This window comes from Chiloscyllium plagiosum, unplaced genomic scaffold (genome assembly GCF_037043375.1).
Source record: "Chiloscyllium plagiosum isolate Xiang-an unplaced genomic scaffold, Cpla_swu_hap1 HiC_scaffold_17, whole genome shotgun sequence".
NCBI classification, from domain to species: Eukaryota; Metazoa; Chordata; class Chondrichthyes; order Orectolobiformes; family Hemiscylliidae; genus Chiloscyllium; species Chiloscyllium plagiosum.
The window spans coordinates 63,504,921-63,531,622 of NW_028270155.1; the positions used below are offsets into that span (position 1 = coordinate 63,504,921).

At 47.0% G+C, this 26,702-nt stretch overlaps 1 protein-coding gene across 1 annotated transcript in view; it reads left to right on the forward strand.

The window, feature by feature from the left end:
* Positions 1–26,702, forward strand: part of LOC148147384 (uncharacterized) — a 184,590-nt gene that overhangs the window by 45,349 nt on the left and 112,539 nt on the right. The window contains exons 6-8 of the mRNA XM_087995607.1: positions 4,627–4,737; positions 14,639–14,681; positions 14,776–14,894. Coding sequence (XP_087851733.1) covers positions 4,627–4,737; positions 14,639–14,681; positions 14,776–14,894 — 273 coding nt within the window. The remainder of the gene's footprint in view (positions 1–4,626; positions 4,738–14,638; positions 14,682–14,775; positions 14,895–26,702) is intronic.

The following is a 26,702-nucleotide window of genomic DNA, read 5'->3' on the forward strand; positions in this document are numbered from 1 at the left end:
CTCTTATTCTTGGCTTACTGTAACCAATCCTGTTGTTGACTGACATTTTCTCTCTCTCTCTCTCTCTCTCTTTCTCTTGGCCCTGTCTCCACCCATCCACTAACTCCAAGCTCTCCTCCACCACCCCTGTCCCCAGCATAAATACCACCCTTTCCCACCTGCTATCAGATCTGGAAAAGGGTCACGGGACTCGAAAGGCTATTTCTGTTTTTGGTCCACAGATGCTGCTGAGTTTCTCCAGCAATTTAGGTTTTGTTTGTTCCAGCAAATAGATCACTGATTAAAGGTAATGTTTACTGCACAGCACACAGTTCTGGGTTAATAGTGATCGTAAATTCATCACAGGTGGGTATCAATCCATCTTTCTTTCACACTGGCACAATGGGCATGGCCCAATCACTCACATTTACGGGTCCAAGGGCTCCCATCTTGACCAGCCTCTCCCATTCTGCCTCGACCTTTGCTCTGATTGGATGAGGATAATCCAGCAATGTAACATTTTGCTTGACCCTCATCCCATTCAACAAGAGACCTTTTCCATGCTTCCCAGATTCCCATTGAACACCTTTTGTGGAGATCAGTCTCAGAATCTAACAAGTAATTCACTTCCGTCCAGTTGATTTTGACTTTTTCCAACTATACTCTTCACAATAAAGCTAGAAAATTTCCTTTGACAATGTGTAAGGGCAAATCTTCAGCCTGACCGTACAAGGGAACATTCACATCGTTACAATCAACGACACCCATGAAATGAGTCCTTTTCTGCTGCTGGTTCAGCATACAGCTTCTATATCCCAGCGATGTGCTGCTCTCTGACCAGTTTTACCACATCAATGGCAAACGTGGGAGAAGGTATTAGACAAGGAAGGAGATATTCATGGTTTAAAATTATTAAACTTGGGACTGAGTCCTAAAGGCAGTAATGTCTTGAGTCTGCATTCGTGATTGTTTCTCAGCCACCATTTTGCAAACTTTCTCAGCCGCCATTTTACAAGCTCTGATGTTCCACCTTGAAGGGGCAATGGCCCAATGGTATTATCACTGGGCTGTTCACCCAGAGACACCAGGAATATTCTGGGGCCTGAGTTCAAATTTTGTCACAGCAGATGGTGGAATTTAAATTTAATTGAAAATCTATTATTAAGAGTCTAATGATGACCATGCAGTCATTGTCAACCTTTGGGAAAAAAACCCATCTGGTTTAGGGAAGTAAACTGCCATCCTTACCTGGTCTCGCCTACATCTGACTCCAGACCCAGCAAACAGATGGGCAATAAATGCTGGTCTCGCCAGTCACATACTCATCGTATGAGTGAATATTTAAAAAACAAGCTGAGCTGTTGAGTTTTAAATTTCTTATCTGCTGGTTCCACAGAGACTGCTATTCCCAGAGCTTTCTTTAAATCTAGGTTCCTTTCTGTCAGTAATGACTTCTGGACTGTTTCAAATCTTAAACTACACACCAGTCTGTCTCTGATTGTATCATTTACGTTGTCTCCAAATTCACAACATTCTGCTAATGGCTTTGAAGTTGCTACAAACTGGGAGACAGACTCACCAACTTGCTGGTTATCTTTATGCAATCTGAACCTTTCAGAATCCCCAATGATTTTGGTGAAAAATGGTTCTGGAGGATTCCTATTATTTCTTTATAAGTTTTGGAACCCGGCTTCTCTGGCTGTCCCAGACTCCTCAGGAAGTTAAAAGCCTCTCCCCATCCCATAATACTGAAGAACACAAGGATGACTATATCTGCTTCAATTTTGTCAGCTTGAACAAAATATGAAAATCTCTCTGAGTGCGAGTACCAGCTCTCAGTATTTTCACCTCATGGTCCCCTGGAGCTAAATGTTTAACGCTGGTTCACTTGTTCCTGTTTAAAATAAGGTATTCCTGAGGCTGCCTGTTTCTTTTCCAACACTACACCCTGAGCTGTAACCATTTCCCTCGGTGTAGGGTAGTTGTTACTCACAGTGTCCTTTCAGGGTGGGGCCCATGGTGAGCTTCTTCTGCACTGTTCCCCTCTTCCCTCGGGTGAATTTGTTTTATTTCCTGACCGTACCTGCTTCAGTGCAGCGAGAGTGTCTTTTGATGATTTTCCTTCATTTTATCAAAATGCCTCTGAGATCTACAGTGAGGTCCACGATTCTGCTTTTCTTTCCTGATGAGTCAGTTTATCGATCCGGTCGATCTCAAAGCTGTTTTATCCTCGTCGCCAGTTTCCATCTTGTGTGACATTCCCAAGAGGGACTAGGGAGGCCGAAGTGTTAAACTGACCGAATCCACAACAGGTGGGACAAAATGGGTCTTTTTCTTTGTGGGAGGCAGTGTTGGGTACTGCAGGGATTAGTGTTTGGGCCCCAGCTATTCACAATGGACATGAATGATTCCGATGAGGGAACTACGTGCCATATCTCCAAGTTTACAGATGATACAAAGCTGGGTGGGAGGGTGAGCTGTGAGGAGGATGCAGAGAAGCTGCAGTATGTTTTGGACAAGTTAAGTAAATGAGCAAGTACATGGCAGACACAGTATAAAGTGGATAAATGTGAGATTGTTCACTTTGGTAGCAAAAACAGACAGGCCGATCATTATCTGAATGGTGATAAATTGGGGGAGGGGGTGGTGCCATGAGACCTGGGTGTCCTTGTACACCAGTCACTGAAAGGAAGCCTGGAGGAGCAGCAGGTGGGGAAGAAGGTAAATGGTACACTGGCCTTTGCAGCAAGAGGATTCGAGTACAGGAGCAGGAGGGTCTGAGGTCAGAAGGTCAAAGTCATGGAGTCAGGGAAGGGTCAAATGGACTGAGAAAAGAGCAGCACAGAGACTGTGGAAGGGAAGGCCAAGGGGAGACTTGATAAAGGTATTTAAAACAGTGAAGGGTTTTGATCGAGCAAAGGAATAGAATCTGTTTCCAATAGCTGAAGGATGGTTCATCAGGGAGCACAGATTTAGAAAAAGGGGCAGAGGTGATATGAGGAGAAACAGTTTAATATAATCTGCAGCTCGCCTGTGAAATGTAATGGCTGATAGTGCAGTGGGTGCACATTCAGGATTAAATTTTAAAATGGAATAGAATAAATAATTGAAGGAGAAGGATTGCCAGAAGATGAGTCCGTGCTGTCTGATTCTATAAGGACAGAGCAAAGTGGGCGGCACAGTGGCACAGTGGTTAGCACTGCTGCCTCACAGCGCCAGAGACCCAGGTTCAATTCCCGCCTCAGGCGACTGACTGTGTGGAGTTTGCACGTTCTCCCCGTGTCTGCGTGGGTTTCCTCCGGGTGCTCCGGTTTCCTCCCACAGTCCAAAGATGTGCAGGTCAGGTGAATTGGCCATGCTAAATTGCCCATAGTGTTAGGTAAGAGGTAAATGTAGGGGTGTGGGTAGGTTACGCTTCGGCGGGTCGGTGTGGACTTGTTGGGCCGAAGGGCCTGTTTCCACACTGTAATGTAATCTAATCTAAAAAGGAGGGGACCCTCAGTGGATTGCTCTTTGAAACACCAGGTACAGATTCGATGGACCAAATCACCACCTTCTGTGCTTTCAGTCGGGATTCGGGATTTTCAGCCTGAGGTTCCTTCTCCCCAGTTGCAGGGCTCTGTTTCTGGTTGGTGGGGTTCGAGCCTGGGAAAGGGAAAATCGGGTTCACAGCCTGCAGCCCTTCGAAAGCTGGCATAGGGTAAAGCTGTTCTGTAACAGTGTGGAGTAGAGCTAGAGGAACATCTTCCTGGAGAAACTCAGCACGTCTGGCAGCATCTACGGAGAGAAAGCAGAGTTGAGTCCATTGACCCATTTTCAGAACAGTCCTGAACAAGGGTTACTGAACAAATAGAAATATAGAAACAATAACTCTACTTTCTCTCCACAGGTTTTGCCAGACCTGCTGAGTTTCTCCAGCACTTTCTGTTTTCATTTCAGATCCTCAGCATCCACAGTTCTTTGTGTTATTTCCGATGAACATCTTCCTTATCTTGAGGGTCCCTTGTCTCTGAGTTGTACAGGAGCTGGTGCAGATGGAGACCACGTCCTTGAGGGAATCAGAGATACCAGTTGTCTGGTGTTTCACTATATATCCCCCCAAACCAGTCACACTGCATCAGTCACAACTGAAAGCTCTGGATTTTGGGAGAATCGTTATGTTGAACAAAGTGAACAGTGGGAGTGGAGGAACCATTAGTGAGTCTCAATAAGCACCCAAGAATCAAAACCAGGGGGTGACTGGGCTTCACCATCAGGAACAGGGTTTGTAGCCCACACCCCTTCACTCCCCAACACTGAGTGTCTCTGTATTTCTGTTTCTGTCCCTGTGTAAGGGGTCGCTCTGTCTCTCTGAACTTCCACTGGGGTGGACATCACTGATGTACTTTAATGTGTTAATGACCCATCCCCACAGTCTAGGGCAGGGCGGGCAGAAAGCTTCATGGAGGGTCTGGAGTTATCATTCACACATTTCTGACAGCAAAGGGAGCTTCTGGGATTGCAGCCCCTAAGGTAACATTTGTTACAATGAGGAAGCCTCCTCTGTTCACCCTCACCACAGAAATGAAGATCATTGAAATGTTTCTGTGTGTTCTGTAAATCCTCAGTGAGTAGATGTTTAACCATCCATTCTGTGTGTTGTTACAGGGCCAGGAGGGGAACCCTGTCTCACCCGATGTTACAGTCCAAGTGGGGGATTCAATGATTGATGATCTCACCAGCCCTCTGACAGTTACATTTCAGGACCTGCCTTTCCAGGTGAGATAAACCTCCACAATATCATCGAGCTGAGCCTGTGAGCAGCCAGGTCTGACTGGATTGTGCAGCACAGTCTGGACCATCTCCAGTGTTGATGAACAAGTTAAACTGAATGACCCCAAAATTCTATAGTCCTCAGGATGTGAATGGAGCCCTGTCTGGGCAGGTTTGGGGGATTCGGAGCTGATCTCCTTGTCTCTTTAATGTCCATCAGAAGCTGTGATCATGATGAGGGTGTGGAATGTTATGATGCTGTACAAATGAGGATCGCTGTGCCTTGTGAGATATTTCCCATCGCTTTGTGTCCTGAAATTCCTCTGGAGGGTTTAGAAAGGAGGGTCTGGGACAGGACAGAATGATTGTCCACCCCATGGATATGGCCCTGACCCCATCCAAAATCCCATGGTCAGAGGGATTTCTCTGTTACAGGTGGACCCCCCACAACATTCCTGGTAAAACATGTTGTTCCCCTCGGGTCAGGTGACCTAGTTTATTCAGGTTTCTGGAGATTATTGAAAAAATCATTAAAAATGGCCACAGTCTGGTTTGGTCACTTACAGTCATAGAAACATAGCAATGTACAGCACAGAAACAGACCTTTCGTCCAACCTATCCATGCCGACCAGATATCCCAACACAATCTAGTCCCACCTGCCAGCACCGGCCCATATCCCTCCAAACCCTTCCTATTCATATACCCATCCAGATGCCTCTTAAATGTTGCAATTGTACCAGCCTCCACCACATCCTCTGGCAGCTCCTTTCATACATGTCTGCGTGAAAAAGTTGCCCCTTAGGTCTCTATCTTTCCTCTCTTACCCTAAACCTATGTCCTCTTGTTCTGAGCTCCACCACCCCAGTGAAGAGACTTTGTCTATTTATCCTATCCATGACCCGCATGATTTTATAAACCTCTATATGGTCACCCCTCAGCCTCTGACGCTCCAGGGAAAACAGCCCCATCCTATTCAACCTCTCCCTATAGCACAAATCCTCCAACCCTGGCAACATCCTCGTAAATCTTTTCTGAACCCTTTCAAGTTTCACAATGTCTTTCTGATAGAATAAAGACCAGAATTGCATGCAATATTCCAAAAGTGGCCTAACCAATGTCCTGTACAGCTGCAACATGACCTCCTAACTCCTATATTCAATACTCTGACCAATAAAGGAAAGCATACCAAACACCTTCTTCACTGTCCTATCTCCCCGCAACTCTACTTTCAAGGAGCTAAACTGCTCTCCAAGGTCTGTTTGTTCAGCAACACTCCCTAGGACATTACCATTAAGTGTATAACTCCTGCTAAGATTTGCTTTCTTAACGTGTAGCACCTCACATTTATCTAAATTATCAATCTGCCACTCCTCAGCCCTTTGGCCCATCTGATCAAGAACCCGTTGTGATCTGACGTAACTTTCTTCGCTGTCCACTACACCTCCAATTTTGGTGTCATCAGCAAACTTACGAACTGTACCTCTTACGCTCACATCGGAATCATTTATATAAATGACGAAAAGTCGTGGACCAGCACCAATCCTTGTGGCACTCTACTGGTCACAGGCCTCCAGTCTGAAAAACAACCACGACCACCACCCTCTGTCTTCTACCTTTGAGCCAGTTCTGTATCCAAATGGCTAATTGTCCCTGTATTCCATGAGGTCTAACCTTGCTAACTAGTCTGCCATGGGGAACTTTGTCGAATGCCTTACTGAAATCCATATAGATCACATCTACTATACTCTGCCCTCATCAATCCTCTTTGTTATTTCCTCAAAAAACTCAATCAAGTTTGTGAGACATGATTTCCCTCGCATAAAGCCTTGTTGACTATCCCTAATCAGTCCTTGTGTTTCCAAATACATGTACATCCTGTCCCTCAGGATCCCCTCCAACAACCTGTCCACCACCGATGTCAGGCTCACTGATCTATAGTTCCCTGGCTTGTCCTTACCATACTTCTTAAACAGTGGCACCACGTTAGCCAACTTCCAGTTTTCTGGCACCTCACCTGTGGCTATTGATGGCACAAATATCTCAGTAAGAGGCCCTGTTATCACTTCCCTAGCTTCCCACAGAGTTCTCGGGTACACCTGATCAGGTCCTGGGGATTTATTCACTTTTATATGTTTCAATACATCCAGCACTTCCTCCTCTGTAATATGGACATTTTGCAAGATGTCACCATCTCTGTCCCTACATTCTATATCTTCCGTGTCCTTTTCCACAGTAAATACTGATACAAAATAGTATCTGCCCCATTTCCTGTGGCTCCACACAAAGGCCGCCTTGCTGACCTTTGAGGGGCCCTATTCTCTCCCTAGTTTGTCCTTTACGTATTTGTAAAAACCCTTTGGATTCTCCTTAACTCTGTTTGCCAAAGCTATCTCATGTTCCCTTTTTGCGCTCCTGATTTCCCTCTTCAGTTTACTCCTACTTCCTTTATACTCTTCTAAGGATTCAATCGATCTATCCTGTCTGTACCTGACATATGCTTCCTTCTTTTTCTTAACCAAACCTTCAATTTCTTTAGTCATCCAGCATTCCCTGTACCTACAGCCTTCTCTTTCACCCTGACAGGAATATACTTTCTCTGGATTCTCATTACCTCATTTCTGACAACTTCCCATTTTCCAGCCATCCCTTTACCTGCGAACATCTGCACCTCCCCCTACCATCAGCTTTTGAAAGTCCTTGCTAAATACCATCAAAATTGGCCTTTCTCCAATTTAGAACTTCAATTTTTAGATCCCGTATATCTTTTTCCATCATAATTTTAGAACAAATGGAATTATGCTCACTGGCCCCAAAGTGCTCCCCCACTGACACCTCAGTCACCTGCCCTGCCTTATTTCCCAAGAGTAGGTCATGTTTTGCACCTTTTCTGGTAGGTAACTCCACATACTGAATCAGCAAATTTTCTTGTACACACTTAATAAACTCCTCTCCATCTAAACCCTTAACACTGTGGCAGTCCCAGTCTATGTTTGGAAAGTTAAAATCTCCAACCATAACCACTATATTATTCCTACAGATAACTGAGATCTCCTTATGTATTTGTTTCTCAATTTCCCTCTGACTATTAGAGGGTCTATAATACAATCCCAAGAAGATGATCATCCCTTTCTTATTTCTCAGTTCCACCCAAACAACTTCCCTGGATGTATTTCCAGGAATATCCTCCCTCAGGACAGCTGTAATGCTATCCCTTATCAAAAATGCCACTTGCCCTCCTCTCTTGCCTCCCTTTCTATCCTTCCTCTCGCATTTGTATCCTGAAACATTAAGCTGCCAGTCCTGCCCATCCCTGAGCTATGTTTCTGTAATTCCCTGCCCTGACTGTTTGACTCGCTTCTGTTCTCAACTGTACCAGTTTCAGATTGATCTCTTTCCTCACTATCACCCCCTCACCGCACCACCACCCCCCATTGCCCCCCACACCCGTCCCCCACCACCACACCCCCTTCCACCCACCCACACCCTTACCCCACCACCCCCCACAATTTCCCCCTACCATCACCCCCCCACACCCTACCCCCCCCCTCCCCCCCCCCCCACCCAACCTTACTGGTTTAAATCCTCCCGAGCAGCTCTAGCAAATCTCCCTGCCAGTATATTAGTCCCCTTCCAATTTAGGTGCAATCCGTCCTTCTTGTACAGGCCACTTCTACCCCAAAAGAGATTCCCAAGATCCAAAAATGTGAATCCATCTCCCATACACCAGCTCCGCAGCCATGCATTCATCTGCTCTATCCTCCTGTTCCTGCCCTCACTCACTGGTAGCAGATATTACTACTCTCGAGGACCTCCTTTTTAACTTCCTGCCTAACTCTCTGTAATCTCCCTTCAGAGTCTCAACCTTTTCCCTTCCAATGTCATTGGTTCCAATGTGTATAATCACCTCCTGCTTGCCCCTCTCCCCCTTGAGAACACACTGCACCCTCTCTGAGACATCTTTAATCCTGGCACCAGAGAGGCAAGACACCATTTGGATTTTTTGCTGCTAGCTGCAGAAACGTTTGACTGTGCCTCTGACTAGAGAGTCCCGTAACACAATCGAACACTTGGAACCTGACGTTCCCCACATTAAATTCGAGCCTGTCTTGATACCGTAAACTTGGCCGTTCGTGTGACATTCCCCTGTGGATCCATCACCTCCGACATTTTCCAAAACAGCGTTCTTTTTAGAAATGGGGATCGCCACAGAAGACTCCTGCACTACCTGCCTACCTCTCTTAGTTTTCCTGGAGTTAACCCATGTATGTCATACAGTCATAAAGTCATAGAGATGTACAGCATGGAAACAGACCCTTCGGTCCAACCTATCCATGCCGACCAGATATCCCAATCCAATCTAGTCCCACCTGCCAGCATCCGGCCCATATCCCTCCAAACCCTTCCTATTCATATACCCATTCAAGTGCCTCTTAAATGTTGCAATTGTACCAGCTTCCACCACTTCCTCTGGCAGCTCATTCCATACACGCACCACCCTCTGCGTGAAAAAGGTGCCCCTTAGGTCTCCTTTATATCTTTCCCCTCTCACCCTAAACCTATGCCCTCCAGTTGTGGACTGCCCTACTCCAGGGAAAAGTCTTTGTCTATTTATCCTATCCATGCCCGTCATAATTTTGTAAACCTCTATAAGGTCACCCCTTAGCCTCCGACGCTCCAGGGAAAACAGCCCCAGCCTGTTCAGCCTCTCCCTGTAGCTCAGATCCTCCATCCCTGGCAACATCCTTGTAAATCCTTTCTGAACCCTTTCAAGTTTCACAACATCTTTCCGATAGGAAGGAGTCCAGAATTGCACGCAATATTCCAACAGTGGCCTCATCAATGTCCTGTACAGCCGCAACATGACCTCCCAACTCCTGTACTCAATACTCTGACCAATAAAGGAAAGCATACCAAACACCTCCTTCACTATCCTATCTACCTCCACTTTCAAGGAGCAATGAACCTGCACTCCAAGGTCTCTTTGTCCAGCAACACTCCCTAGGATCTTACCATTAAGTGTATAAGTCCTGCTAAGATTTGCTTTCCCAAAATGCGGCACCTCGCATTTATCTGAATTAAACTCCATCTGCCACTTCTCAGCCCATTGGCCCATCTGGTCCAGATCCTGTTGTAATCTGAGGTAACCCTCCTCGCTGTTCACTACACCTCCAATTTTGTTGTCATCTGCAAACTTACTAACTGTACCTCTTATGCTCGCATCCAAATCATTTATGTAAATGAAGAAAAGTAGAGGACCCAGCACCGATCCTTGTGGCACTCCACTGGTCACAGGCCTCCAGTCTGAAAAACAACCCTCCACCACCATCCTCTGTCTTTTACCTTTTAGCCAGTTGACTGCATCTGTGGCTTTTCTCCCTTCCTATGACTGCAATCCATCACATCCCTTTGCTCTTGTAAATTCCTCATTTCCTCTAACTGTCGCTTCAGTTGATCCATTCAATCTGAGAGGATTTGCAACCAATGGCATTTACTCCAGTATAATCCTCACTAACATGTAAACTCTCCGTCAACTCCCACATCTGACAAGAAGAGCATATCACTCTACTAAAGGCTATTTTTGCTTCTTTCAATCCATAGACATAGAAAAGAGCTCTGTCTTATTCCTCTACAAAACACTGCTCCAGGTTAAATTAATACTTACGGTTTCTATTTTTAAGTTTAATCAAGAGGTATATCTCGATATAACATATAATCAAGAAATAAACCACTCTCCTCACTATTGCAGACTTACTGTAAGGCCATACCTAAAATATTCACTTGTCTGTTTCCTCCAAGATCAGGTGTGAATTTCACTGTTTTGTTAATTTTCCCAGACGTACTCCGATGTCTAGCAATACATGAATTCAAACAGCAAAGGCAGTAACTGTACAGGTTCACTGCTGGGTCAGTTAGCAATGTGGGTCTCTCTCTCTCTCCTGCACTGACCTCACCTTGTGCTTCCTTTGTCTGTACCTCTCCCTTTTAAAACTTCTGCTCTTTTGACTTTTTTTCTCCAAAGTTCCAAACAATGCAGCAGCAGATAAAACAGTAATTGCTGCTCCTGGAATTCAAAGGAATCACCTCCAGCACCTAAAATACCTCAAAAAAAGAGCTGCCTGTTACAGCCAGAAATATTTCCTGTCCTCCATCTTGGATTACCCAGAATCCTCTTCATGAAATGTAATTGATCACACAATGTCCCCAGTACCCCACATTCTGGGGACCATAAACAGCAGAAAGAAATTCAATGGGGCATTTTCCTCATTTACATCAATAGACCCACAGCCCCCCATGGCCACAGTTTCAGATCAGCAGGAGAAGGACAGGGACTCGGTGTAAACAGGTGCTGTCCCATTGGCCATCCAAAACACCCAAACCCCATCCCCTTTACAGCCTGAGAGACACTCGGAGTGAAACCTGTTCATGGAGCATCACCTCGAACAGAGCTACACAATCTCACCTCAATTCCCTGACAGTGACAGCCATGTCCTGCCTGTCCTCAGGGAATTGAGGTAAGTCTTCAATTAAATCTCTCCAAGACTATTATGTTTTTAGCTGTCATCTTTCCTTCATTAGCACTAATCCCTGTTTCAGTAAAATGACCTCCACAAGTTCTGGAAAGGCACTCAGCATGGGCTGCATGGGAGACAGGTTTAGAGGTGAATGGCCTGGTAAAACAGCCAGAAACCCTGACAGGTCACTCTGTGAGGAGACAGTGAGGCCTGCAGATGCTGGAGATCAGAGTTGAGAGTGTGTTGCTGGAAATGCACGGCAGGTCAGGCAGCATCCGAGGAGCAGGAGAATCAATGTTTCGGGCCAGAACCCTCCATCAGGAATGAAGCTGGGAGCCTCGGGAGGTGGAGAGATAAATGGGCGGGGCATGGGGCTGGGGAAAAGGTAGCTGAGAGCACAATATGTGGATAGAGGTGGAGGTAAAGGTGATAGGTCAGAGAGGAGGGTGGACAGATAGGTGGGAAGGAAGATTGACAGGTGGGAGAGGTCATGAGGGCAGTGCTGAGCTGGAAGGTTGGAACTGGGGTAAAGTGGGGGGAGGGGAAATGAGGAAACTGGTGAAGTCCACATTGATGCCTTTGGGGTTGAAGGGTCCTGAGATGGAAGATGAGGCATTCTTCCTCCAGGCGTCAGGTGGAAAGGGAGTGGCGATGGAGGAGGCCCAGAACATCATGTCCTCGGCAAAGTGGGAGGGGGAGTTGAAATGTTCAGCCCTGGGGTGGGGGTGGTTGGTTGGTGCGGGTGTCCCAGGGGTGTTCCCTAAAGCATCTGTAGAAGGCATCCAATTTCCCCAGTGGAGAGGAGACCGCATCAGGACCAACGGATACAGGCATCTGTGGAAGTGCATGTGAAACTTTGATGGATGTGGACAGAGGTGAGGGGGGAGGTGTGGGCGCAGGTTTTGCAATTCCTGCAGTGGCAGGGGAAGGTGCCAGGACGGGAAGGTGGCTTGTTAGGGGGCATGGACCTGACCAGGTAGTGGTGGAGAGAACGGTCTTTGCAGAAAGCGGATGGGGTGGGGAGGGGAATATATCCCTGCTGGTGGGGTAGCGGAAATGGCGGAGAATGACGCGATGTATCCAGAGGTTGGTGGAGTGGAAGGTGAGGACCAGGGAGGTTCTGTCCTTGTTACGGTTGAAAGGGTGGGGTTTGAGGACGGCAGTTCGGGACGTGGATGAGATGCGTTGGAGGGAAATTTCGGTCCTTAAAGATGGAAACCATCTGGTGTGTTCTGTGGTGGAACTGGTCCTCCTGGGAGCAGATGTAGAGGAGGTGGAGGAATTTGGAATACGGGATAGCATTTTTGCAGGAGGTAGGGTGGGAGGAAGTGTAATCCAGGTAGCTGTGGGAGTTCCTGAGTTTGCAAAAAATGTCAGTGTTGTGTCGGTCCTCGTGGATGGAGATGGTGAAGTCTAGGAAGGGGAGGGAAGTGTGACAGAATTTTCGGTCGGGGTGAAATGTGTTGGTGAAGTTGATGAACTTTTTGACTTCCTCGTGCTGCCTGTGTATCTTCGGAAGATGGACTGTTCTACGTAGCCAGCAAAGCTATAGGCATAGCAGGGGCCCATGCGGGTGCCCGTGGCTACCTGTTTTGTCTGGAGAAAGTGGGAGGATTCGATGGAGAAATTGTTGAGGGTGAGGACCAGTTCAGCTAAATGAATAAGAGTGTCAGTGGAAGGGTACTGGTGGGGTCGCCCGGAGAGGAAGAAATGGAGAGCTTGGAGGCCCTGGTCATGGCGGATAGAGGTGTAGAGGGTCTGGATGTCCATGGTGAAGATGAGGCATTGGGAGCCAGAGAAACAGAAGTCATAGAGGAGGTGGAGGGCATGGGTGGTGTCCCCAGTGTATGGAGGGAGTTCCGAGACCAGGGAGGACAGGACAGTATCGAGGTAGGTGGAGATGGGTTCAGTGGGGCAGGAGCAGGCTGAGACAATAGGTCCGCCGGGATAGTCAGGCTTGTGGATCTTGGGTAGGAGGTAGAATCGGGCAGTGTGGGGTTCCTCGACAATGAGGTTGGAAGCTGTGGGTGGGAGATCCCCTCAGGTGGTGAGGTTGTGTATGGTCTGGGAGATGATGGTTTGGTGATGGGGAGGGTGGGGTCATGGTCGAGGGGGTGGTAGGAGGATGTGTCTTTGAGCCTGGTTTCAGCAGTGTAGAGGTCAGTGCCCAAACCACTACTGCACCCTCTTTGTCCGCTGATTTGATGGTGAGGTTGGGGTTGGAGCGGAGGGAGTGGACGGCTGTGCATTGTGAGGGTGGGAGGTTGGAGTGGGTGAGGGGGGGTGAACAGGTTGAGCCGGTTGATGTCCCGGCAGCAGTTTGAAATGAAGAGATCAAGGGCGGGCAACAGGCCACCATGGGGTGTCTAGGTGGACGGGGTGTGTTGGAGGCGGGAGAAGGGATCCTCGGTGGGTGGGCGGGAGTCTTGGTTGTAAAAGTAGGCCCAGAGGAGGAGGTGGTGGAAGAAACATTCAAGGTCGCAGTGAGGGGGAGGTCTGGGGGAATGGTGAAGACATGGCGCAGATGGGAGCTAGGACCAGGAGTGGGGCTGGAATTCAAGGTGGGGGTGGAGACAGCAACTTGAGTGGGCGTGGTTATGGGGACAGTGGCTTGAGTGGGTATTCCTTGACCCTGTCCAGGGGTGAGTTTCTCATGATAAGGGACTGGAGCGATCACAGGACTCAGCAGCAACCTCCACAGAGATGGCCAGGCAGTGAGGTCAAATATGGCCCCAGTCAGGGACCATGATCCTCCAGTGCTGCAATGCTGCTGGTGTTACACAGGCCCCTGCTCTGTCAGGAGTTGAGTAACATGGTGGAAGGGCTCTCTCACTGGGAGGGCAGTGGACCATGGGTAACTGATATAACTGACAGCATCAGGGAGCTGCAATGCTCACAGTGGTCCTGGAGTAGTGCAGACACACTTTCAGAGGGGTCACTGTCCAACCTGAGGCTCCTCACAGGACTTTGTATCGTTCTCACCACTGAAGAGAGAGACATTTGTGAGTGCCCCGATTTTAAGGTGTCTGCTCGATCTCTCCCGTGTCCAGCAGCGTTCTCCTCTCCCAATGAGGCTGCTGCCTGGGCACTGCTTCAGATCCTCCCACTGGGCCCTGTACTTCCTGGTAAAGTTAAAGATGGTGAATGGGGAGGTGGCTAATTAGGAATCTGCTTTGTGTAAAGGTGCTTTGGTGGGAACACTGAGGTCATGCCCAGGATCCGGAAAATTTAACCCAACAATTTCCCAGTTGGCATCACATTTGCTCCTCCTTCCCTGCCTTACCCTGTTAGACAGGCGAGAGAGAAATGTCTCAATGTGTTTGTATCGACACAGCTGCTTCAACTGTGTTATTGTTGGTGAAGCTAATGTTCTGGTTTATCATTTCCATTTTAGTCCGATTCTCCACCATGCAGCGCCCGGGACTCTGGTGGGAATGGTAAGTGAAGATTGTTTTAAAATGCTGACATCACTCAATACTGGAATGTGTAAATGGGGGAATGATTCTCATGATTAATAATTCTCCAATACAGGCCCCTTCGATCAGAATCGATGTAACACCCTCATGAGCGGACCGGGGAACAGAGTGGATACGATCACTTGCAGATGTGACCGTCTGGGTTTCTTCTTTGTACTAACACTGGAATCGAAGGTATGAATCATGCTCATCTCCACACTGTAAATAAACTCCAATATAAGGTTCAATTGGCCTGGAAAGTGAGACTGTTGTCACATTCTTACTGCAGTTCAATACAGCTCTGCCCAAGTCTTGAACATGCCTCTGCAAAATATTCTGTAGCTCTCCCACCCCAGTCTCTGTTTATTTTTAATCTGTTTAAAACCCAGCAATGTAACAATATTTCAGCCTCTCAGTTCAGGTGAACCTCCTGCTTGAAATCCCGTTCTGACTTTGATATCAAGCCCATACATGGATTTTCAATGGGCCTCCCAACTCTGGTGCAGTGTCTGACCTCCCGCTAGTGCAGACAAACCAGGGAAATCAGTCATTTGTTTTCATTCTCTCCCAGGATGCAGGTGTTGCTGGATGGGCCAACAATAGTTCCCTGTCCCTCATTGCTCTGGAGAAGCTGGTTGTGTGCTGCCTACCTGAACCTCTGTAATCCTTGGAGATGCACCATCATGCAGAGAGGAAGGGATTGCCCTGATCTTTACCCAGAGATTGTGAGCGAAGGGTGATGTGTTTCCAGGTCGGGTAGTGTATGTCTTGATCGGCAACTTGCAGCTGGTGTTGTTTCCATGAACCTGCTGGCCATGTGGTCAATGCAGCAGGTTTGAAAGGGACTTGTAAAGGAGCTTTGCTGAGGAGCTGCACTGAATGTGAGATGTGGTACTCACTGCTGCCCCTGTCAGCCAGTGGTGAAAGGAAGGAATGGTAAAGGTGATGGATGGAGTGCCACTCAAGTGGGGTCCTTTATCCTGGGTGCTGTCAACCTTCCTGAATGCTCTTGCAGTTATACTTATCCAGGTGTGATGTAAGGTTCGTGATTTTTACAAATGTTAATATCATTTTAAGAGTTTAGAGTTCAAACTGGTGGCATCGGGATGTTGGTTACTTTGTCAAAGGTATTTAAAAAATCGTCAGAGTCTGGAAGAGGGACTGAATGCAGCAGGTGTCAGAGAGCAGGTCCCTGCAAACCCCCTGGTGTGTGAATGGAGGGTTGTTGATATGATGGGGTTTATGAAACGGGGAATAAATATTGAAAATCATTAACTTGCTTCACGATCAAGGATTGATTTTTGAACAGTTTAGGAGGAGACGACTGGAGTAAGAAGGGAATATATTTTCTCACCTAAAAAGACAAAATGTTCAAGGAAAACCTGGCCATCTTGGTGTAGGAGATTAACTTGTGAAACTTCCAGACCAGGAGTGTTTGATTCGAAATATGCAGATTATTAAAAGCCTGAGAAAGAGTAAGCTTTCAGTGACATGAGTGTTCATGTCAGAGACTTGACAGCGCACTGTTAAAAAAAACTGGAAGCAGCAGTTAAGTTGAATTTAAAGATTTGACATCGAAGGGTAATTTCTCTGGATTTGAATCACGATAAAATGATAATGTCAGGGCTTTAGATGAGAGTTTGTTATGCCGTGTTTTAACATCTGTCAATCTATGGTGGCACGGTGGCTCAGTGGTTAGCACTGCTGCCTCATTGCACCAGGGTCCCACGTTCAATTCCAGTCTGTGTGGAGTTTGCACATTCTCCCCGTGTCTGCGTGGGTTTCCTTCGGGTGCTCTGGTTTCCTCCCACAGTCCAAAGATGTGCAGGTCAGGTGAATTGGCCATGCTAGATTGCCCATAATGTTCGGTTCAGAGGGAAATGGGTGTGGGTGGGTGACTCTTAGGAGGGAGGGTGTGGACTTGTTGGGCCGAAGGGCCTGTTTCCACACTGTAGGTAATCTAATCTATATTCATTATTTAGACAGCTTTTTTGTTATTTTGTCCAGGAAGCTTCTGTTTTATTGCTGAAGAGGACTGCAGCCTTGTGTATCTGTGGTTCGGTAAATGAGCCTCACTTTTAAAATAAATATGATTTATACAATCCAGATTTCATTCTGCGACCTTAACTGTCAAGAGTGTGGTGCTGGAAATGCACAGCAGGTCAGGCAGCATCCGAGGAGCAGGAGAATCGACGTGCATAAGCCCTTCATCAGGAATGAGGCTTGTGGGCTGGGGGGGAGCTGAGAAATAAATGGGGGGAGGGGGTGGGGCTGGGGGAAGGTAGCTGGGAATGAAATAGGTAGGTGGAGGTGGGGGAGAACGTGATATGTCGTAGAGGAGGGTGGAGCAGATGGGGGGAAGGATGATGGACAAGTCAAGATGGCTGTGTCGAGTTGGAGGTTTGGGACTGGGTTAAGGTGCGGGGAGGGGAAATGAGGAAACTGGTGATATCCACATTGATCCCGTGTGGTTGCAGGGTCCCAAGGCGGAAAATGAGGCATTCTTCCTCCAGGCATCGGGTGGTTAGGTTTTGGCGATGGAGGAGGCCCAGGACCTGCATGTCCTTGGTGGAGTGGGAGGGGGAGTTACAGGGTTCAGCCACGGGGCGGTGGGGTTGGTGGGTGCGGCTGTCCCAGAGATATTCTCTGAACTGATCCGCGAATTGACATCCTGTCTCCCTGATGTAGAGCAGACCACATCGGGTGCACCGTATACAATAGATGATGTATGGGAAAGTATAGGCAAATATCTGTCAGATGTGGAAGGATCCTTTGGGTTTTGGACAGAGGTGAGGGGGGAGGTGTGGGCACAGGTTTTGCAATTCCTGTGTTGGCAGGGGAAGGTGCCGGGAGTAGGGTGTGGTCTGGTGGGGGTGGCATGGATCTGACAAGGGAGTTGCAGAGGGAATGGTCTCTCCGGAACGCTGATAAGCGTGGGGAGGGAAATATATCCCTCGTGGTGGTGTCTGTTTGGAGGTGACAGAATTGGCGGAGGATGATGCGCTGTATGCGGGGGTTGGTGGGGTGGAAGGTGAGGACCCGGGGGGTTCTGTCCTTGTTGTTGTTGGAGGGGTGGGATTCAAAGACGGAGGTACGGGAAGTGGAGGAGATGTGCTGGAGGGCAGCATCGACCACATGGGAGTGGAAATTACGATCGTGGAAGAAGGAGGCCATCTGGGACTTTCTAAGGTGGAATTGGCCATCCTGGGAATAAGTGAGGTGGAGGCGGAGGAATTGGGAATAAGGGATGGTGTCTTTACAGGTGGTAGGGTGGGAGGAGTGTAGTCCAGGTAGCTATGGGAGTCTGTGGCTTGGAAGATGTCCATGGTTCGTCGGTTGTCAGAGATGGAGATGGAAGAGTCCAGGAAGGGGAGGGAGGTGTCCAAGATGGTCCAGGTGAACTTGAGGTTGGGGTGAAAGGTGTTAGTGAAGTTGATGAACTGTTCAACCTGCTCCTGGGAGCACGAGGTAGCACCGATACAGTCATTGATGTAGCGGAGGAACAGGTGGGAGGTGGTGCTGGTGCAGAAGATAGACTGCTCCAGGTATCCAACAAAGAGGCAGGCATAGCTGGGTTCCATGCTGGTGTCCATGGTTACCCATTTGTTTTGGAGGAAGTGGGTGGATTGGAAGGAGAAGTTGTTAAGGGTGAGGACCAGTTCAGCTGAAGATGTCAGTGGAAGGGTACTGGTTGGGACGGCGTGAGAGGAAGAAATGGAAGGCTTGGAGACCTTCGTTGTGGGGGATCGATGTGTACAGGGACTGGATGTCCACGGTGAAGATGAAGTGTTGGGGGCCAGGGATATGAAAATCTTGGGGGTGGTGAAGAGCATGGGTGGTATCCCAAACATAGGTGGCGAGTTCCTGGACTAAGGGGGACAGGGCAGTGTGAAGGTAGGCAGGGATCAGTTCAGTGGGACAGGAGCAGGCTGAGACAGTGGGTTGACTGGGGAAGTCAGGTTTGTGAATCTTTAGTAGGAGGTCTCTGGGACATCTGCATCAACCAACCACACTGGCCCATGGCCGAACACTTCAACTCCTCTCCCACTCCACCAAGGACATGCAGGTCCTGGGCCTCCTCCATCGCCAAACGCTAACCACCCAACACCTGATAGAAGAACTCCTCATATTCCACCTTGAGACCCTGCGACCACACGGGATCAATGTGGATTTCACCAGTTTTCTCATTTCCCCTCCCCCCCCCACCACCTTATGCCAGTCCCAAGCCTCTCACACAACGCCACCCTCTTGACCTGTCCATTATCTTTCCCATCTATCCACTCCACTCTCCTCTCTGATCTATCACCTTCTTCCCCACCTTCATCTACCTGTTGCATTCTCAGCTATCTTCCCCTCCCCCCCCCACCCCAGTCCCAACCCCCTCCCATTTATCTCTCAGCTCCCCAGCCCACAAGCCTCATTCCTGATGAAGGGCTTATGTCCAAAACATCAATTCTCCTGCTCCTCGGATGCTGCCTGACCTGCTGTGCAGTCCTCACTTTCTCCTCCCTGAGATCTGAACTGTCCGGGGATAATATCAGCTGGCATCATAACAAAGACAACTGGAGAGTATCCCATCAGAGTCCTGAGTTATGTGACGTAGGCAGGCGTACGGATGCAGGGATGAGTTACTCACAACCCAATTCCCAGCGGTTGGCCTGCTGATTGGCCACTGTATTTATATCGCTGATATAGCTGGGCAGTGGTAAGCTCATAACATTAAAAGTGGGCAAGTCAACAATGATAATGCCATTGAATGTCAGGGGGAGATGGTTATATTCCCTCTTGTTGGAGATGACCACTGTCTGGTAGTTGGGAGTGAAGGTTACTTTCCACTTAGTAGCTGAAGCTGCATGTTGTCCAGATCTTGCTGCATATTCACATGGACTGCTTCAGTAGCTCAGGCATAGTACTGAGAGTGAACATCCTCACTTCTGGCCTTATGATGGAGGGAATGTTGTGTAAGAAGCAGCTTATTCAGGTTAGGCTTAGGATACTCCCCTGTGGAAATCCTGCCGAATATTCTGGACTGAGATAATTGATCTCCACTAACCACAACCATCTTCCTTTGTAAAAAAGCAAATTACTGTGGATGCTGGAATCTGAACCAAAAGAGAAAATGCTGGAAAATCTCAGCAGATCTGGCAGCATCTGTAAAGAGAGAAAAGAGCTGATGTTTCAAGTTTAACTGACCCTGGTCAAAGCTAAAAACAAGGGAGAAGTAGGGAGTTATTTATACCAGGCTGAGAAGGGGAGTCATGGCTTCAGAAACAAAGGTAGCAATCAAGAGGTGATAATGACCTTCCCCGTGGCTTGCCACTTCAGCACCCAATCCTGTCCCCATACCCACATGTCTGTCCTGGGCCTGCTGCAAGGTTCCAGTGAAGCTCAACACAAACTGGAGGAACAGCATCTCACCTTCCGACTGGGCCCGTTGAGGCCTGCCGGTCTCAACATTGAAGTCAACAACTTCAGATGATTATCCCATCTCGACCCCTCTGTTTTCATTCTGCTCCGCCATTTTATTTCATTTATTTTATTTACCTTGCTTTATATTTTTTTCACTGTTCTGTACCTCTTATTTTTTGATTGTCTCTCTTTCTCTCGCTCCCCACTCTCTCATTACCTTTTTCCTCTCCTCTTCCCCCTTTGCTACCCTTCTCCTCTGTTTTCCATTTTGCCTTTGCTTCACCCATCCCCCACATATTTTATCACATAGCACTGGCTTCAGCCTTGGTCACTCACAGCTCCTAATCTCCCCATAATCTCTCTATGCACTGTCATTATCACCTCTTTATTGCTGCCTTTGTTTCTGGAGCCATGGCTCACCTTCTCTCAGGAGAAAGTGAGGACTGCAGATGCTGGAGATCAGAGCTGAAAATGTGTTGCTGGAAAAGCGCAGCAGGTCAGGCAGCATCCAAGGAACAGGAGGATCAACGTTTCGGGCATAAGCCCATCTTCAGGAATGAGGAAAGTGTGTCCAGCAGGCTAAGATAAAAGGTAGGGAGGAGGGACTTGGGGGAGGGGCATTGGAAATGCGATAGTTGGAGGAAGGTCAAGGTGAGGGTGATAGGCCGGAGTGGGGTGGGGGCGGAAAGGTCAGGCAACACGATGGTTGGAGGAAGAGCGCCTCATCTTCCGCCTGGGAACCCTCCAACCACAAGGGATGAACTCGGATTTCTCCAGTTTCCTCATTTCCCCTCCCCCCACCTTGTCTCAGTCAAATCCCTCGAACTCAGCACCGCCTTCCTAACCTGCAATCTTCTTCCTGACCTCTCCGCCCCCATCCCACTCCGGCCTATCACCCTCACTTTGACCTCCCTCCACCTATCGCATTTCCAATGCCCCTCCCCCAAGTCCCTCCTCCCTACCTTTTATCTTAGCCTGCTGGACACACTTTCCTCATTCCTGAAGAAGGGCTTATGCCCGAAACGTCGATTCTCCAGTTCCTTGGATGCTGCCTGACCTGCTGTGCTTTTCCAGCAACACATTTTCAGCTCACCTTCTCTCAGCCTCGTATAAATACCTCCCTATTGCTCCCTATTTTTTAGCTTTGACAAAGGGTCTGATAGACTCGAAATGTCAGCTCCTTTCTCTCCTTACAGATGCTGCCAGACCTGCTGAGATTTTCCAGCATTTTCTCTTTTGGTTCCATCTTCCTTTGTGTTTGGGATGTCTCTAGCCAGCGGAGAGTTTTCTCCCTGATTCCCAGTGATTCGGGTTTTCCTGAGGCTCCATGATGCCCACCCATGGTTAAATACTGCCTTGGTGTCAAGGGCAGTCACTCTCACTTCAGTTCAGCTCTTTGTAAACAGTTGGACCAAACCTATAATCATATCAGGAGCTGGGGATGCTGTGGTGCCCAAACTCAGTTAGCAACGTATTGCTGAAAGTGCCATTTGAGAGCCCTATTAACCAGGCCTGCTATGGTTATCAACAATAGACAGCTTGAGCTGTAATTGATCAGGTTGGTTCAGTCCTGGTTACTGTCGATGAGATATTCCAAGCTGCTTTATAAATGGCAGCACTGTACCTACACTCACTCAGCTTGGTCAGGGGTGTGGTTACCGCTGGATAACTTGGTCACACAGCTTGGTCAGGGGTGTGGTTACCGCTGGATAACTTGGTCACACAGCTTGGTCAGGGGTGTGGTTACCGCTGGATAACTTAACCTTTGTGTCCAGGTTAGTGTCCAGGACCTTCAATTCCTCCTTGATATGACATGGAGTGAATCCACTTACCCACAGACTGGCATCTCCAGTGCAGGGAATGTCAGGTGGAGGCCAAGATGGAGTTTCCACTCAGCAGTTTGAGCTGAAAATGATGACAATGCTTCAGTCTTGTCCTTTTCCCTGATGTTCTGAGCTCCCTTATCATTGAGGTGGGGGATATTTGTGGAGCCTGCTACTCCAGAGAATTGTCTAATTGTCCACCTCCATTCAGCATCAGGACTGCAGGGCTGGGATTTGACCCATTGGTTGTCGGGTTGCTTAGCTCTGTCTATTGCAGGCTGCTTACACTGTTTAACATGCAAGTAGTCCTGTGTTGTCGGACCACCAGGCTGACGCCCCATTTTCAGTGATGCTCATGTTCTGTTGATTCACCCTTTTTCCTGGGACCATGCTCTGGATTCTGGGAAGTGTACTCTAGCACAACGTAAGCTTTCCCAAGGTTAGTCTGAGATCCAAGCTTGCTCAGCTGCACCAAGCAAACACTACCGTGGGATTATATGATCTCACTGTATACTGCCCTGAGCTATTAATGTCTCACAGGCTACTTCACGCCACACCATGGCTCTCAGTACTTGTGCTAAATCTTAACTGTGTAACTGTTTGGTATCTACTAACAGCCTTACTCTGCCTGAAGGCAATTCTATGCTCTGGCCTCCTCTCAGTTACAACTCCTGGATCCCAGAGCTTTCCTTAATCCTGACTAACTGCAGCTGTCAAATCGCTCCTGGGACTTCTCCCTGATCCCTAGTTCCAGGCCCCTCTCTGTAACTTCAGTCAGTTCCTACATGGAGCCTGTTTCTGACTCTGTTTCTCTCTCTCTGCCATTGCTTTACTGACTGAAACTAACTGCAACTCTTCAGCTGCTGTTCAGTTTCCTTTGAGTTGTTTCGCATGATTTATCAAAACCCCTCAACAAGCCCCATCCTTATTCCTCGGTAGGATTGGAACCATTGGAACAGGCAAAAGTAGCAACACTCGCAGAGCATGAAGATCAGCTTAATTTTCACACTTCCAAATGCAGGAACAAGTAGCAGGATTTAAACACCTTAGCATTTCAAGGTACCAGCACTGTTTTAATAATCTTCCTTTAAAGCTGCACTGAATATTTGAGTTAAGGACACAGACACATCATCCATCCGTTCATGCACTGGAGATGTACCTTAACCTCTAAGCTTATTCTTCAAACTTAAATACTCATTTTTAGTCACTGAGGTAAAAATGATATCTCTATGTTCCAACAATACACCTCTATTCCAAATAATATCCCTTTTAGCTGGTTTGAGAAAGTTATTGAGATTTTGTGTTGAAATGTTTTGGATTCCTGTTGGCTTTGACCTTTGAAGACTTTGAGATCTGTCACCTTCTCCTGATCCCCTTTTGAATGTGCTTCATTGAAATCTTTCTCAGCGATGTCAATAGTTCCCTTCTTCTGTTGCTCTTTCTAATATTTTCAGTCTTTTGGGAAATTTATGAACCACATCCTTCCCATTCTCTGGCCTTTTGCTTTTCCTTTTCTCTATCGGTAGAAATTCCATGGCTCCATGACGGTGGCTGTGGGAAGCTGGGTTCCTGACTGACAACCAGCTTCAAACTCATCTCCCTGAATCACTTCCTTTGGAACAGAATTGGCTGCATTGTGTGGGTCTATATTAGTTTATTCAATCAGCGTGAAGGGACTTTTGGTTCCTTTACTCAGATCATGTTCTAGTTTCTCTGAGATACATATCACAGCCTTTTGTAACCAATCATTTTCTTCTCTGTGAAGTATTAAAAATGGGAACTTAATTTTCACTTCTTTCATAATTTCCTCCGACTTTTGTTTTCTCTCTTAGTTCATAATTCATTCTCAAATTTGTTGACTTTTTTTAATTCAACCACACAACTACTCTGGTCAGTTTAGTTGCCTCTGTTTCATAGTGGTCTTAAAAAACCCAGCTACAAGTTTCACCATTTCACACGATAATTCCACACATTATGGAACTATTCCTCCCTATGTGTCTGATTGCTCCTCAGCCCATTCCTTAAAAGTCTCTTTATCTGTTCAAATATCTGGTTCATTTTTTTCACACTGAACATCTCATCTTTCTTGTTCTCCAGTCTGCGTCAGCATTTTGTCTGTCTTCGTTTTTAATTCTGCACTGAGCCAACTATTCTGAGGCATCAGAAATTCCTTCTCCTGTTCAAGGTATTTGTCACCTCACAGAGACTTTTGATATTTGATGTTCTAAACTGAATCTTTGTTGAATTTGCTTCCACGTGTTTATCATTGAGACATTTTAAGTTCTCACTCAAGTATTTTCGTTCCTGAGACCGATGCTGAAGTGTTCTCACCTGTTTGCATTTTTCTTCAGTAAATTCATCATTTGAGCGTGGAAGTTGGTTCTCCACATTACTCAGTTTTTCCTTAAAGTCTGATTATCAGCAAAAGGCTTCTTGGGTTTGGCCGCAGTCTTTGTGGAGTTTGGGCAAGATCAGCATGATCAGGATCTGCAGCAACACACTCCTTGCTCTGTGACTGTCTATGCTGGACAACTCACTATCCAATATCATTTCTTCCCCCTTCAATAAGTAAACCAGGAATAATTTACACAATTTAATTCCACTTCCTAGCCACTTTGTAAGTTAACTTTGTGCAAGTAAATCGATTCATAAATCTTTATTAATACTTTTTATTTGTCAAACCATCTGCAACAAAAATCACAACATCAGCCACCATCAGAGACTGACGTGCCCAGAGTCTGTCAAAATATTAATTGATTTTCTCATGAAGGAGAAAGAGAATCATTCTTGCTGAGAAATAAAACACCAGTAACCCCCCATAACATGACAGTAATGCAATTTAGCAGTGTGAGTTCCAGGAACAATTCCTTCAAAAGGTCTGAGACACATTCTAGAAAGTTCTAGGAGAACATGCTGCTTGTCTATTGCCCCTGGTTCATGGGTTCATTTCCAGCAATTAGTGCAATGTGGTTGCTATGGCACATCTTGTTTCCAAGGAAACATAAGCTTTCAGCTTCACTCCCACTCTCAGCATCTCTCATTTTGACTTGAGGAGAGTATCCTTTTGGGTGGAAATTTCTGTCCATTGAGTGGCATGGGAAAAGGTAAGAAAACTGGAAAATATAGGGAGAATGGAAAAATGAGATTCTTGATAATATTTCCAGCTTTCCCTGGAGTTTACATAATGCATTTTCAATCTTGCAAATCAGCAGTTACAACCTTATTTCAAATGAAGTTGCATCTCATTATTCGACAGACTCATGTCATTTTGTAAGCAGCTTCCAGTTCTCCTCTCTGTCCCTGAGAAATCAGATCGCACCAATTCCTGACATGAAAGTCACCGCGGTTACCTGGCAACAATAGCTTGTTGTCTCCTTCTCTGTGTCTTTGGACAAATCCATTTTACCATCATTTCATCTACAGCCTCCATGTCATGTCAGTTGCAAACTGAGTAACCTCACTGGGTTTGCCATTTCTGTGTCACTTTTCCAACCTGTTACTGGAAGACAGCACTGCCACGTTCTCACTCTGAACTGTAATGTGCAAAGGCATGGTCTGTGATGTTCAGGGTGACCTTTTTTAGATGGGGGTTTTATCACAGCGGGTATGTGCCTAAATTTCACTCCTCTAATCTAGAAATAGCACTGCAGCCTATTTGTGGATGAGGTTACATTGCTCCGAGCTCTATATCAAGGTATATGACCATAAGACCATAAGACATAGGAGTGGAAGCAAGACCATTCGGCCCATCGAGTCCACTCTGCCATTTAATCATGGCTGATGAGTGTTTCAATTCCACTTACCTGCACTCTCCCCATGGCCCTTAATTCCCTGTGAGATCAAGAATTTATCAATCTCTTCCTTGAAGCCACCCAACGTTCCGGCCTCCACTGTGCTCTGTGGCAATGAATTTCACAGACCCACCACACTCTGGCTGAAGAAATGTCTCCTCATTTCCATTCTAAATTGACCCCTCTAAATCTAAGGCTGTGCCCATGGGTCCTCATCTCCCCGCCTAACAGAAACAACTTCCCAGCTTCCACCCTTTCTAAGCCATGCATTATCTTGTAATTTTCAATTTGATCTCCCCTTCAACCTTCTCAACTCTGATGAGTACAATCCCAGGATCCTCAGCCATTCAGCGTATGTTAGGCCTACCATTCCAGGGATCATCCGTATGAATCTCTGCTGGACACGGTCCAGTGCCAGTATGTCCTTCCTGAGGTATGGGGCCCAAAACTGGACACAGTATTCTAAATGGGGCCTAAGTAGATCTTTATAAAGTCTCAGAAGCACATCGCTGCTTTTGTATTCCAACCCTCTTGAGATAAATGACAGCATACATTTGCTTTCTTAATCACAGACTCAACCTGCAAGTCAACCTTTAGAGAATCCTGGACTAGCATTCCCAGGTCCCTTTGTACTTTGGCTTTATGATTTTCTCACTGTTTAAAAAATAGTCCATGCCTGTATTCTTTTTTCCAAAGTGCAAGACCTCACATTTGCTCACGTTGAATTTCATCAGCCATTTCCTGGATCACTCTCCTCAACTGTCTAGACCTTTCTGCAGCCTCCCCACCTCCTCAGCACTAACTGCCTGTCCACCTAACTTTGTATCATTGGTGAACTTCACCTGATTGTCCCAGTCCCTTCATCCAGATCATTAATATATAAAGTGAACAGCTGTGACCCCAACACTGAACCCTGCGGGACCCCATTTGTCACCTGCTGCCATTCCGAAAAAGAACCTTTTATCCAAACTCTCTGCCAT